Source organism: Chlorocebus sabaeus, chromosome 21 (assembly GCF_047675955.1).
Source record: "Chlorocebus sabaeus isolate Y175 chromosome 21, mChlSab1.0.hap1, whole genome shotgun sequence".
Classification (NCBI taxonomy): Eukaryota; Metazoa; Chordata; class Mammalia; order Primates; family Cercopithecidae; genus Chlorocebus; species Chlorocebus sabaeus.
Window position 1 is genome coordinate 107,568,432 of NC_132924.1, and position 15,383 is coordinate 107,583,814.

Sequence of the window (15,383 nt, forward strand, 5' to 3'; positions counted from 1 at the left end):
TAACACCAGCCTTCATAAGCAGCATGGAGCCGGGCTGGTAGCTCATGCCTATAATCCCAGCACTTTGGAAGGCCGAGGTGGGTGGATCACCTGAGGTCAGGAGTTTGAGACCAGCCTGTCTCTATAAACAATATAAAAATTACCTGGAAGTCGCAGTGGGCACCTGTAATCCCAGGTACTCGGGAGGCTGACGCAGGAGAATTGCTTGAAGCCAGGAGACGTAGACTGCAGTGAGCCAAGATCGCACCACTGCACTCTAGCCTCGGTGACACAGCAAGACTGTCTCAAAAACAACAAAAAGCAGGACGTGAGACTTCTACCTGCTCACTCAGAATCATTTCTGCACCAACCATGGCCACCTTTGTGGAGCTCAGTACCAAAGCCAAGATGCCCATTGTGGGCCTTGGCACTTGGAAGGTAAATATGCAAATCTTTGCGCACCCTTCTTCTCTGGAGGTGCGTTTGGGTGTTTTCTCTTTCTGCATTCAGCCAGGAAAGCCTGGAGGTCGGGCAGGGGTTTGGAGACATGAGATTCTGTCCTGGAGCCGGGACTCCGGTTGCTTTCTTTTCTCAGAGCTGATTCAGGCTGCAAAGCTCCAAGGCTGGCTTTCCCAGCAGTGCTGAGAGCTTCTCTAGCAAGTATCAAATTTCAAGCAGCTGTTGGACCTAAAATTGTTTTCCAGGGCAGTTTCTCTCTCTGGCTCTAGGACACAATTGGGCTCAACATTTCCCGAGAATCTTGGCTGTGGGTTTGTTGTGGGCTGGGTGGTTGCGGAGAGGATGCAGAGCCCCAAGTCCTTGGCACCCCTTTGCAGATCAGGGTGTGGGACTTGGGCTAGCAGAATCCATATGACCTGGGAGCTTGTTAGAAATGTAGAACTGGCCGGGTGTGGTGGCTCATGGCTGTAATCCCAGCACTTTGGGAGACCCAGACAGGAGGATTGCTTGAGCCCAGGACTTGGAGACCAGCCTGGGCAACATAGCAAGACTCCCTTTGTATAGAAAATAAATAAATTAGCTGAGCATGGTGGGACGCACCTGTAGTCCCAGTCACTTGGGAGGCTGAGGTGGAGATTGAGTGTTGAGCCTGAGAGGTCAAGGTTGCAGTGAGCAGTGATGGTGCCACTGCCCTCCAGTTTCGGCAACAGAGTGAGATCCAAGAAAGAAAGAGAGCAAAAACGCAGAGTCTCAGACTCCACCCCAGGCTACCTAATGGGCATCTGCACTTTAACAAGATCCCCAGGTGATTCCTGTACACACTGAAATCTGCAACGTGCTAGGGCTGCCGAGAGCCTGGGCTGGGAGTCCTGAGCTCCACCTGGCTGTGTTAATGTCAGCTGGCAAAACGGCGTAAGGCACATCCAGGACTCAGTGAGGCAGGTTCCTGAGCCTCTCTTAGGCTAAGTTTGAAGTTGTTCCATCACCACCTCACTCTGCCTTCTTTGCCATTTCCATCCATGATGGCACTACCCTAACTAGCGACCGGAAGCAGTCTTTGGAATTCCTCTTCTCTCCTATCCCTCATGGCTAATGCCTGTGCTGAGTCTTCTGCCTCTGGCTCTTTCCTTCTGTGCACACTGATGTTTCCTCTCTCTTGTGCCGAGCTGGAGGGTAGGACACTCTGTTGCCACACTGGCTCATTCTCAGGATACGTTCTAGGTTATCTGGACGAACAGATCACTTCCAGCTTGATTCATGCACAGCGTCTCTTGTTCAATAGCAAGATTTGCCCAAAATCAGAGCTTCAATCCTATATAAATGGAACAGATAATCACTTCCAGAACTCCAGGGTATCTGCCCACCCTGGGTAAGTTTACCAGACAGTTTCAGAATTTTGGAATTGAATGTAAGATTTACGAAAGGAGCCGTCTTCAACACGTGAAGACGATAGACTAAAGGATTATGAACTTAGCAGTGGAGGTGAATGATGGCGAAGCATAGCAGTTGGGGACATAGGGGTGTTTCTGGATGCCTGGCAGCAGCCCGTTTCTTGTCCAGTCGGTAGGGCAGCTGTGCATCTATGCTCTATGTTCTTTTCAATATTTGTTAACTCACAGTAGAAGAGGTTTAAAAGACTATTTTGTGAGAGATCAAGTTTTAAGTGCTTTTTGCCCCCATCATTGACTTGGTTAGGTTAGAACAAATATGTGATAATTCTATTTCCTTTCTTTTCTTTCCTTCCCTTCTTTCTCTCCCTCTCTCTCATTCTCCCTCCCTCCCTCTTTCTTCTTATAGGAATGGAAAACAAACTCTATTCCTATAGGTTTTCTATTTATCCTTTTTTTCTGAAAGGATCCTTGTATAATGAACGGCCTCTACTGAGCCTTACTGCGTGTCAGGTGATGTGCTTAACTTAACATTCATTGCAGCATGTCATCATCACAAAGGACACATGAGGCTGGTGTTATTATTATTATTATTTTTTGTCCATTTTGCAGACAGGGTTTAGAGAGATGGAATCAACTACTTAGACCCACACACCCAGTAAGTGTTGGAATCCGGATTGATGCTGTAATGACCATTATCCAGATCCTTATCACCATTTGGGGATATTGTCTGAAAATTCCTCTGGGTATTTAGAGTCAAGCTTTCATCTGCGTCTTTAGGAAGTTGCAGTGGAGCCATCTGCACTCCCCAACACACCTGAAGACATTTCAGGACTAACCTGGATGAAAGGGAACTGACTAACTAGGACAGGACATAAGGACATAATCATAAAATTAATTCACTTTCCTCCTTTTGAAAATGTTTCTAAAGTGTGTATCCTCCCGGATATCGCCGGGCAACGGAGACCCCAGTGAGGCCTTGATTTGGAGAAACTGGGCCATGTGGGGCAGCCTGTTGAAGGTGGTCTGGGGACAAGAGAATATGTTGGTTGCTGAGTGTGGTATAATTCCAGCTACTGGGGAGGTGGGAGGATTGCTTGAACCTGGGAGTGTGAGGCCGGCCTGGGCAACATGGCAAGTCCCCATCGTTTAAAAAAAAAAATACGTGTGTGATTGGCTTTTCTTTTGCCTTTAGTCTCCTCTCGGCAAAGTGAAAGAAGCGGTGAAGGTGGCCATTGATGCAGGATATCGCCACATTGACTGTGCCTATGCCTATGAGAATGAACATGAGGTGGGGGAAGCCATCCAAGAGAAGATCCAAGAGCAGGCTGTGAAGCGGGAGGACCTGTTCATCGTCAGCAAGGTGCACATGGCGCATTGGGTGGGAGGCCTTCACTTGAAGGCAGGCAGAAGTATCTGGGTCGGGTCGGCAGCAAGAACTCTGTCAGCCTTTTCTACATGTAACCCTTTACATCCCTGCCTTGATAACATCCGTGGATACAATTCTATCCATACTCCAAGCCATTCTTGATATTTGAACATGTCGTTGCTGCACCACCTGCCTGCGGGTTGGTTTTCCTACAGTGGGCTTGTCTCCATGGAGCCCTGCGCTGCCCTGGGCCTCCCTGTTCCCCATCAGAGGGATCTACCATCTGCCCAGAGGCAGTCAGAGGCCAAGGGTGCAGGCAGGACTTGATGTGTGGCCTCCCTGTAAGCACTGTGGTCTCAGCGACTGTGACCCTGAGGCTGTCAGCCAGAGGGCATTTTGGAAACAGTACGAGCATTTTTCTATTGTCACATATGATTTTCTTCATTAAATCTATCGAAAGGTGAGGTATACAATGTTTTAAAAAAGAAGGGGGTGTTGGGTGAGAGGGGATTGAGAATGACTGGATTTACACTATACACAACTTGCTGAGAAAACACTAGTTCAAGGTACGTGGATATTGCATACATCTGGTGGGACAAATAGACTCCACTCTGTAGCAGCCAAGTGTGGATAAAGCCGTTATAAAGTTATCACTTGGGGCCTGACAGGCTTGATATGGGGCCTATCAGATAGGTCAGATAAAGGACCATCTTTTCCCGAAGGCCTAGAAATGCTTGACATTTAAAAGTTACACACAAGTCCTGCTCTCAGAGAGCCCACAGCTGACAAAGAGACTGAGACAGGTAAACAGATTTCAAATCTGTGGCCACATTTACTTAAATGATCTGAGAGACATATAGAGTACTAGGAGAGTTGAAAAAGTAAATTGGTTTTAACACTTAAGACATGTCATTGACGTGCTGAGCCCTGGTGATATTCCACACTGTGTCGTGGATCTTAATCAGCTTTGTTATAAATGGCCTGTGCCAGGTTAGATCAGGGTGCAAATCCAAAGGCAGGGACAATGGGTATAATGTGGCCCTTCCTTCTCCAAATATTAACAGCTCATTGCTACCCTCTTGCAGTTGTGGCCCACTTTCTTTGAGAGACCCCTTGTGAGGAAAGCCTTTGAGAAGACCCTCAAGGACCTGAAGCTGAGCTATCTGGACCTCTATCTTATTCACTGGCCACAGGGATTCAAGGTTTGAGCGACTCCCTTTCTCAGCCTCTAGTTTCTGAGCAGCTGTCAGAAAATAGTAGCTGCACCAGGGCTAGGGATGGTGTGGACTGGAGCAGGAGATCTTGCACTTCATAATTGGGAGTGTCAGGTGGTCAGGAAGAGACCTTGAGCAGAAAGACGCTGGCGTGGAAGGGAGGCTGAGGCCGTGTGTGCTGCTGAGGTGGCTACATGCCTGCGTTTTCTTGCAGTTATGTCTGAGAGAAGCCATGATTTCTGGCAGCACAGACAAGTTGCAACTGCCCTATCACCTTTGTCTTGATTTCGTGCCCCAGAGTTGCCCTCCCAGGAAATCCCTTGGATTACACTTGCATAACTATATTCCAGGGCCTAGTTATCTTATTAAGCAAAGCATACCCCGGGAGTGGCATCTTGGAGAAAAGCCCAAGTGCAGTGATGCTGGAAGGAAGCCAGTAGTCATCACGGCTCCCATTGCCTGGGGCTCTGCTCTACCTGCTCCTGAGGGGTGGGAGAGACAAATTTCCAGCTCTCTCCCCTCCTGACCAGCGGGAGTGCTGACGGCCTGCCATCCCTTTTTCCATGTCTCTTCTAGAGGCTGCAAAGATAGAAGCTGGCCAATATCTTCCCCAGAAAACCACACCCTGGAGATCTAATCCTTATCCAGTGATATTGTTGTGAAAGTTTGCCCTTGGGTGTACACAAGATCTAGGTGTATGAGGTGAATGTCCATGGTGATAACGTTGGCTTCTGGAATGTACTAACAGCAGATCTGAACGTCAATCCAGTGGTTTCTAAAATATATGGATTAATATGCTATAGTAGATATAGAGATTTTATTTAAACTCACATTCTTGTAGTATGTACTGCAGAGCCTGAAAAACTGGTATGCACATGTGGTACTTAGCAAGAGTCAGGACCCTGAAACCTTGTTTACCAGAACCAAGTGTCCTGATTTAGATTCCAGTAAACTTTTCATTCTGTATTTACAGTCTGGGGATGACTTTCAACCCAAAGACGATAAAGGTAATATCATCGGTGGAAAAGCAACGTTCTTGGAAGCCTGGGAGGTAGGTTCCAGCTTCCTGTAAGTGTGCTGGGAGAGAAATCTTCAGTTATCCATGAGACTTCCCGTTGACATGAAAGAGACCATGTGCCTGATGCTTCTAATTTCATCATTGTGATTCTCTAGCTCTTCTAATATCTTCCTCATCACCTTTGGCTTTTGGGTGCATCTGATAGTACTTAGATTTCAAGTCTAGAACTGAGTCTTCAAATAAGACTGAAAATACCATGTACCCCACTCTGGGGAATATACATGCTGTTCTCAAACCAGGGCGAGCCATTTGGAACCGGAGGTTTGGGTCTGGGTTTGCTCATAACAGCTGAGTAACCTAGGGTCAGTTTTGTAACGTTTTTAGGGCTCAGTTTTCTCTTCCTAAAAAAGAAGTCTTATAACACATACTACTGCTATGTATTTTTGAGGGTGCGATAAAGACTAAGATGGTTTACATGCCAGGAACATTAGTCACAGTAGCCATTTAATTATCTAAACCTATAAGGCAGGGTTAACATCCCCCTTTATAAATAATGACATTTGAAGCCTAGATTGATTGGTGACTTGCGCAGGTCATGTCACAATGTGTGTGGTAGAGCTGGGATTGGACCCAGACTCATCTGAATCACAAGTCCAACCACCAAAGCCATCAGCGTGGTGCTTGGCAGGCAGTGAACACACATCCAGAAATCAGGGAGCCTGAGTGCCCTGCTTCCCAGATCAAATCATGACCTGTTTCACATCATTCACTTTCAAAGTGAATTAGGGATCAGTGTTTTCTCTGATCATTTTTTATTATACCATTCTATCCTTTTGCAAATGCTAGTAGAGAACAAAGTGGAGGAATCAGTTAAAAATGATCAGTGGCATCTGACTTAATGTAGATTAACATAAGAGTTAATGTAGTCATAGTGGCAGCTGTCTGTGTAGGGTTGCATGTAGTTGCGAGTTTGTATTGTGTTTTAAAAGGGAAAATACATTAAGCCTCACCTTTCTGAAATGCTTAGAATTGACATGATTCAATTAAATGTAGCTTTTTCTGTGTATTATTGGTTCAAAAACATTAATCCACAAACACAACATTCTTTTTTTAAAGACAGAGTCTCACTTTGTCGCCCAGGCTGGAGTGCAGTGGCTTCATCTTGGCTCACTGCAACATCCCTCTATCGAGTTAAAGCCATTCTCCTGCCTTAGCCTCCTGAGTAGCTGGGACTACACATGCGTACCACCACACTCGGCTAACTTTTATATTTTTAGTAGAGACAGGGTTTCACCGTATTAACCAGACTGGTCTCGAACTCCTGACCTCAGGGTATCCACCCATCTCAGCTTCCCAGAGTACTCGGATTACAGGTGTGAGCCACCGCACCTGGCAGTTTGCATTACATTTGATCAGTTTTTCTGCCTTAGCTCCTATGATGATATTAAGTATGGCAAGTATGTCAGTGTAGCCTGCTTCTCACAGTGCTATGTTTTCTGAATGAATACGGGAATGACTGTTCAATAAAACATTTCAAAGGCATGAAAAGATATCAGTTATCAAGGTCACAGGCTCTGATTTGAAACGAGCAGGCTTGAATATGAAAGCGCTGGATGTTTCTGTAGACCCACAGCCAGTTCAGTAGAAACCTCATTGACCACCCTGAAGCAGATGGGAGGAAAAAGTATAAAGAAGTCAAGTTCGAAGACAGGCAAACTAACCTGACCTATGATGTACAATAGCTTTTAAATTATCTAATTGCTCAATCGGAAGTTTGGGGGAACCTCATGATTTCATAGCTTTTAAACTCTACTACCCAATTGAATAACTTCGTCTACGCTAGTGGTTCTCAATGTTGGCTGTGCATTAGAATCACCTGAGGAATTTACAAATCCCAACAATGTCTAGGCTACAACTCAGATAAAATCTGTAAGAAACTCTGGGGGGTGAAACCCAGCCATCGATATTTTTTTTTTTTTAATTTAGACAGAGTCTTATTCTGTTGCCCAGGCTGCAGTACAGTGACAACATCATAGCACAGTGCAGCCTCGGACTCCTGGGCTCAAGCAATCCCCCCAAGTAGCTGGGATCAGTGGCACATGCCACACATCCAGCTAATTAAAAAAAATTTTTCTGATAGACACAGAGTCTTGGTATGTTGCCCATGATGGTCTCGAACACCCGGCCTCAAGCAATCCTCCTGTCTCAGCCTCTGATAATGTGTATCAGAAAGATATATATTATTGGTATGTATTATAAGACTTTTTTTGAGAAGAGAATACTAAGGTCTACAAGAGTTAAAAAACTTACCCTAGGTTGCTGAAACTCAGGCCCAAACCCCCTGTTCCAATCCTGTCCCAAAGTGCTGAGATTACACTCATGAACCACTGCATCCACCGGCAGTTTTTAAACTTCCCTGGTGATTCCAAGTTTCAGCCAAAGTTGAGAAGGGCTGGATAAAGAGTTCCCTGAACATGTCATGTTCATCCCTGCCTCTGAGCTTTGCTATTGCCTTCCTGTCTCATATGCTCATGTTTTTCCCCTCTTTTCTCTCTCTCTCTGTTTTTGTTTGTTTGTTTGTTTGTTTTTTAGGCTCACTTTAAACTCTACCTGAAGGTCTGCCCTGACAGCTGCAGGCTGTGTGAATCTCTTCCTTCTCTGCCATTTCTGACTCTGTCTATGCCACGGTCATGTTATCTAAGGCAACCTCAGTGTCATGGTTGATGATTCCACAGAAGGGAACCCTAGCACTTTAACTGGACTATAAGAATTCCAGAAGAAGAAAGCACACCGTATACTTTTACATCATGACAACTTCTGGAACATGTAATAGATGGCTAATAAATACGTGTTGCATTGGAGGCTGCTGATAACATATATGATATCTTTGGGCAAGTTTGGAAAATGCCCAATATAGGCTAAAAGTTATACAAAGATTCCCTTCCTTGGGGGTCCCTGTAGTTTCTGTATCGGGAAGCATGGCAGGATATGCAGACAGTGGGTCAGGTTTCAGCCCCACACAACTCTTTGCCCAGGTGCCCCAGCCAGGGCATAATCTATATGCATGACCTTCCTGCAAACCCAAGCACGGTGGGTGCTGGAGAAAGTGACTCAGGACCCACAAGTGAGGCTTCTCCACATGCTGCAGCCTCTTCCTGACTAACACAGCTTGCCCAGGTTTGGGTGTACAACGCACACACAGCAGTAGCTACCCGCTGTCATTTGGATTCATTAAAAATAAAATCATCTCATAAGCTTGCAAATGTTCATTTTTTATCTATTTTTATTTTTTGCATTACAAAACTTTCATATTTCCCCTGTGTACAGAAGTACAATTTTGAATGTGTTTCTTTATGTGTAAGGTGAGAGTGGCAAGAATATAAAATCTTTACCTGTTACTCCTAGTTTTTCTGGGGCTGGGGAGGGGTAGTAGGACTGGAACATTCACTGATGGGCACCCAGGCCCTGGACTGAAATTTCCTGTGAATGCTGCGGCTAACGCTGTTGTGATGAATCCTTTAGCAATTTCAGATCCAGGGAGGACTAAGGGAAGCCAGGGTCCCTGTAGTCCCTCTGGGGCTGCCCAAAAGGTTTTCCTTTCTATGATAGGCCATGGAGGAGCTGGTGGATGAGGGGCTGGTGAAAGCCCTTGGCATCTCCAATTTCAACCACTTCCAGATTGAGAAGCTCTTGAACAAACCCGGACTGAAATATAAACCAGTGACTAACCAGGTAAATTCTGTTTAGTATACGGGTAAATAAAAGTCTTGCCCTATTCTTAAACATTGGGAGGAACATTCAATGCTATGCCCTGAGTCTCACCTGAGGGGTCAGGCTGACCTCATGGGTGTGTTAGCAAGAATCTCAGTGGGTAGATGTTTGGCCTTTGCTTGGTGGTCTTTGGGTGTCTGTGTAGAACTCCCTATGACCAACTCAAAATCCAGCCAGCTTTCCCCATGATGAGGATTGTTTGCTGTTGCAGGTTGAGTGTCACCCGTACCTCACGCAGGAGAAACTGATCCAGTACTGCCACTCCAAGGGCATCACCATTACGGCCTACAGCCCCCTGGGCTCTCCGGATAGACCTTGGTGAGGCTTCCAAGCACTGGATCCTTCTCTTGATAATCTTACAAACATTATTTTATGTTTGGTAAATATTGGTATGAGACCATAAGTCACTGGAAAGAAAAACGTGTGTAAAGTAATGCGTTTGCTACAACCAAATGGGATGACTGTGGGAAAAAATGGGAATTAAAAAGCAACAACAGCAACAACAAAAACATGGGCGACATGTTTGACCCTCCGGGAATATTTCCAGTTCAGCCACCCAAGGATGAACCAGTCTTTGCAAAATGCTGAGGCTTCAGAGCCCGCGGGAAGGACCCAAGCTTCCAGGTTCTCCTGCCTGTCTCCCAGATGGAGAGGCTCTGATGATCAGTCTTGAGACCCTCATTGGAGTGGTGTCCATCTCTACATGGTAGCCATGGTGATTGTTCACATCAGCATCTTTCTGCCTCTAGGGCCAAGCCAGAGGACCCTTCCCTGCTGGAGGATCCCAAGATTAAGGAGATTGCTGCAAAGCACAAGAAAACTGCAGCCCAGGTACCATATTTTTATTTTTCTTGTTATCTAACAACTCTTTTTTCCAGTCTCATGTTTCATTTCTTGTGTTGTCCTCAACTAATTCCTTAAAGGGGAAGAACACAGGAGCTGAAGCCCTCTAAAGTGTTTCCTTCGAAGTCTGTTGGAACCTTCAGGAAACACAAGAGCTGTCACTGAAACAAAGATAGCTTCTGCCTCACAGCTTCCTGTTAAGCCCTACAGCCAAGTCGTAAAGCATGGCTTTGAAGTCTGGGGATATGGGTACAGATGCGAACTCTACCTCTGATCAGCCTTATGATCCAAACTGCTTTCTTTATTCCTAAAAATGAAGATCACAGAGTTGTCCCTAAGGTGAAGGGAGAGAATGAAGCGAGGGGTTGGCACAAAACTAATAGCTGTGAAGGGCTCAGTCAGTATCAGCGATTGTACCTGAAGCCACAGTGAGCTGCAGAGATGTTTTATTCTTCCTTTCCATAAAAGGAAGGGTCCTTGTAGCTGAGTGGAAACATGATGTCCCCTTTCCGCACAGGTTCTGATCCGTTTCCATATCCAGAGGAATGTGATTGTGATCCCCAAGTCTGTGACACCGGCACGTGTAGTTGAGAACATTCAGGTAAGATCCCAGCTGGTCGGCCCTGGTACTTCTCAGTGGGGTGGGGCAGAGGCAGACCCTCTCACCAGGATTCTCAGCTCATTCCTGCACTGTCTTTGGCCCCCTCCGTTCCCACCACCCTATCATTTTCCAGCCCAGGGATCTAGGCTCAGTATACCTGAGATGAATGATCCATGGGCTTAGGACATGCTGGGGACAGTGCCTGGTGAAGCCCCGTCAGGTCTGAGCACAGCTGTGCCTCACACCACTGAGAAGACCCTCAGTTGCCCCTGAGCACCTAAGCCCTGGGCCACCACATGAGCAGACAGTCCTGTCCTCCCTGCTCATCTTCCGGCAGCAGAGGAGGTGTGAACTGTCCTTGGAGAACTGTCTTCTAGAAGGGCACATCATGGAGAACAGGGCCTGTGCACACCTGGGGCTTAGTGCCTGTGAGCCTGGTCTCCCTCCCCCAGAACACTGAGCACTACAAATACTGCGGACTTTGTGTAGGACTTAATTTAGAGAAAAATTTGTATCCCGTGGACATAATGGGAAAAACACCTGTGATCAGTTTGTGCTGCTAGAACTCCCTGCTAGAATGGCTGACAGTCTTCATCACAGCAGTAATGGCCTTACTGATGGTGTACTGGAATTCATATCTTTCCAGGTCTTTGACTTTAAATTGAGTGATGAGGAGATGGCAACCATCCTCAGCTTCAACAGAAACTGGAGGGCCTGCACCGGTTTGCAGTAAGTGGCATGGAGTTAACTAGGAGCATTGCCAGGAGTTTTTCTAAAGTGGTAGAGGGTTAGTTGGAAGAATTAGAAGGCTGCTGGGACTACTTGTGTCTTCAAATACAATTTTGGGGCAGTTTTGAAAGTTAAAATTGGGGTGCCTGGGAATCACTGCGAGGGACACATCTCTAATTGCTGCTCATTGTCTGAATTTCTGGATGTAGAGCTAGAATTGTAACACAAGGTGTGTTGTGAATAGGCAGGAGGCGAGCATTCATTTATTCCTGCATTCAATAAATATCTAGTGGCCCTCTATGTGCCAGGCACTTTCTAGATGCTTGGGTTATCATACTATGCAAAGCTGCTGTCTCCACGTGCCTAGGGAGGGAGGGAAGAAGACAGAACAGAAATAAATCAACTCAAAATACATGTGACAGTAACAAATGCTAGACAGAAAAATAAAGTAGGGCAAAGTGGATAGGAAGTGGTGGGTGGTAGTGGGACGGATCCTTCATACGGGGTGGGTCAAGGGAGGATTTGCTGTGAGGGATATGCCATATGCATATTTGGGGGAAGAGCATTCTTGGCATTGATAACAGCTGGTGCCAAGGTCCTGAGGTGGGATTGTGTTTAGAGCATTCAAGGAAGAAGGCCGAGAAGGCTGGATTAAATAATCTCCAAATGCCTCTTAAAGGAGGAAGTGGTAACTTACTTTAAATCTCAGATATGTGGTTGAAAGAAAGTTTTCACTCTGGCTAGGTGGGAATCCTAAATCATCTCTTTACAATCAATACTTTCTGATTAATGTATCTAATTAAATATATCAAAGAGAGTTGTCTGGCATTTATTACTTCGAGGTCTGTAATTCAATGACAATTTGAATTTCTTCCAATGTTTCTATAGCCAAAATGATGTTTCAGCTTTTAAAAATGGTTTCAGTATCTCAAGCACAGCTTGCTTATCATGATATTCCATATCTATCCTCCCTGCTGTATCACAGCAGCCTTTCCTCATCTTATAATGGCTTATTTTTATCAGTGTTTAACAAAGTAGCAGCTGCTTAGTGTAAAAAGGCAGGGTGAACATAAAATGGGACTCTCCCCCAAACTGAACCACTGACCTTCCAATGAACATCATTTCCGGTGGAGGCAATGGGTTGGTGGCTAAGGAGTAAGTGCACCTGGCCTCAGATCCAACACTAACCCTGGTTTCTTAGCTGTGTGACATTGGGTAAATTTCCTAGTTTTACCTAGTTGGTTTCTTTACCTATAAAGTAGGATGATAATATTAATCGCAGCTAACATCCATTGAACCTTAGCTGAGAATGTGCCAGGGTCCTGAGCCCTCTGCCGGTGCTATTATCTCATTTAATACTCATAACAATCCCCAAGCTGTCAATTCTGCTGTTGTTTCCTAGCTCATGATGTTGTGACAGTGGATTGGGACAAGACTTGTCAGTTGCCTCACCTGACACCAGGCTTACCATGAGTTGTCATTCCGAGTTGTTTCCCATGCCCTGGTCACTGTCTGTCCTCCTTCCTAGCAAAGCCCTCGTATTGGTTTGAGGGAAGGTCAAGGTGTGAGCACCCTTCTTGTGTTCTTGCAGGGAGGAGGCTGAGAGAGCACAGATACCATAGAGTCCACCAGAGAAGAATACCTTCTCAACCAGAGTTTTTGCTTTGATGGATCACAGTTTGTCTCTTTTTTGTTTCTGCAGATCCTCTCATTTGGAGGACTACCCCTACCATGCAGAATATTGAGGTTGAATCTCCTGGTGACATTATACAGGGGATTCTCTTTCTTCGTTGAAGTGTGACTATCTCCACTCACGTCCTATTTTAGCCAAGCTTATCTGAGATCACAGTGAACTTCGTCCTGCTGTAGACCAGAATCGAGGTGCTGTTTTAGACATGTATTTCTGTATGTGCAACTAGGATCAGAATATCACAGAAAAACATGGCTTGAATAAGCAGATGACAATCTTTTCCTCTTCTCTGATCTGAACAAATGTTTGTTAAGCACAAGAAACTCTGCCAACACTGAGGATGTAAAGATCAATAATAAACAATAATGATGGTAACCAAGATGGATTGAGAGTGGACTATGTTCCCACACAACGTGAAGTGTTTTCCTGTGGGGAAGTCACTGAATCCTCAAAATGACCCCTCTGAGGTAGGCAGTCTTAACATCTTAGGAGAGAGAGAGGAGGAACTTGTCAAGGCCACCCCGGTAGTAAGTGACTGAACCACGTTTCAAAGGCAGGCAGGCTCTGGGAGAGCTCACAGCGATCGATGGTCATGCTCTTCCTCCTGAGTCTTTTCCTGCCACCTTTCCTCCTTGCCTGTCTCCACTCATTCCCTGTCTTGCTCTCCCACCTTGTCTTCAATACACCATCATGCCAAAGAGTCAATGGCACAGCCTGCAAACTCCACAATGATGCTACTGTTCACTGAGGGAGATGTAACATTTCCTTGGGAAGTAGGGTGGAAATACAATAAAGATGCTTACTGTTGCCGTTAATCTGGAACATTTCTGTTTGTCCTATAATAATCACTTCTTATGAAATATTCCAACTATATAGAAATATACAGAAAATAAAGTAATGAGCCCTGGTCACCCACATTATAATGTTAACAGGTGTTAGCCAGGTGTAGTGGTGTGCACCTTAGTCCCAGCTACTAGAGAGGCTGAAGTGGGAGGGTTGCTTGAACCCAGGAGGTGGAGTTTGCAGTGAGCCAGCCTTGCACCACTGCACTCCAGCCTGGGTGACAGAGAGAGACTCTGTCTCAAAACAAAAAACAAAAACAAATGCTAACATTTTACCATATTGTCTCCAAACCTTTAAAAAAAATTAAAGAAATTAGTGGTTACCCATATAGTCAAGGACCACTTTGTGCACATTCCCCTGACTACCTCTCCAGAGGCAAATGCCTATCCTAAATTGGTGAGTCCCCTCACCCTCTGATTGGGGCTCAGGGGTACACCTACATTCCCAGGCTTCCTTGCTATGTTATAACTTCCCCTGGGTTTGCTCAGTGAGAGGTACTGTTAGGAGCTTGAAGGGCTGGAGAAGGGAAGAGTCAGGCATTTCTCTCTCCCTCTCTTCCTGTCTCTTGACCTTGAGTGGCATCTCCAGTAGAAAGCACATTCCTCTGTGGGCCCAGCTTTTTCTAGGCAGCCTCCACCTTGATTCTATCTCCTACCAGCCAAAGCTTCTGGGTTGAGGGAGCAGCACCCTTTCTTTGTCCTTCTTCCTTAGGAGCGAGAATCTCTTCCTGCTGCTTCTAAACTGAGTTGCCTTATCTCCTTTCCATAGCCCAGCTATTCCATCACGTGTAACTGATCACATATTATAACCAATTATTTGAATCAAACATCCAATACTTAAAAATCTTAGCACAGTTTCTTTTCTCCTGGCTAGACCTTTGCCTGGTATACTTCCCATCCACTTTTTTGTATTTTTAGTATATTTGTTCACATCCATACACAATGTCATAGATGGGGTGCTTTTAAAATGTACATGGAGGCACACCCATGATGGCTGAATAGGAACAGCTCCAGCCTCCAGCTCCCAGCGTGAGTGACACAGAATACGGGTGATTCTACATTTTCAACTGAGGTCCTGGGTTCATCTCACTGGGTCGGGTCGCACAGTTGGTTCTGGTCTGTGGGTACAGCCCGAACAGCAACAGCTGAATCAGGGCGAGGCATCGCCTCACCTGTGAATCGCAAATGGGAAGTGAATTCCTTTTCCTAGCCAAAGGAAAATGAGACACAAAACACCTGGAAAATCGGATAACTCCCACCCAAATACTGCGCTTTACCAAGGGTCTTAGCAAACGGCACACTAGGAGATTATATCCCACAAGTGGCCCAGAGCGTACCACTCACATGGAACCTCCCTCGTTGCTAGCACAGCAGTCAGATCTAACTGCAGGACGGCAGCGAGGCTTGGGGAAGGGCACCCACCATTGGTGAGGCTTAAGCAGGCAAACAAAGCCACCAGGAAGCTCGATTTGGGTGGAGT

At 45.8% G+C, this 15,383-nt stretch overlaps 1 protein-coding gene across 1 annotated transcript; it reads left to right on the forward strand.

Moving 5' to 3' along the window:
• Window position 1: 1 nt before the first annotated feature.
• On the forward strand, window positions 2–13,440 carry LOC103226931 (aldo-keto reductase family 1 member B10). The gene is made up of 10 exons (XM_073009348.1): window positions 2–417; window positions 3,022–3,189; window positions 4,281–4,397; window positions 5,383–5,460; window positions 9,037–9,159; window positions 9,410–9,516; window positions 9,948–10,029; window positions 10,559–10,642; window positions 11,289–11,371; window positions 13,074–13,440. Exons 1-10 carry the CDS (start codon window positions 352–354, stop codon window positions 13,114–13,116), a joined length of 951 nt encoding a protein of 316 aa, XP_072865449.1. The 5' UTR covers window positions 2–351; the 3' UTR covers window positions 13,117–13,440.
• The last annotated feature ends 1,943 nt before the right edge of the window (window positions 13,441–15,383 follow it).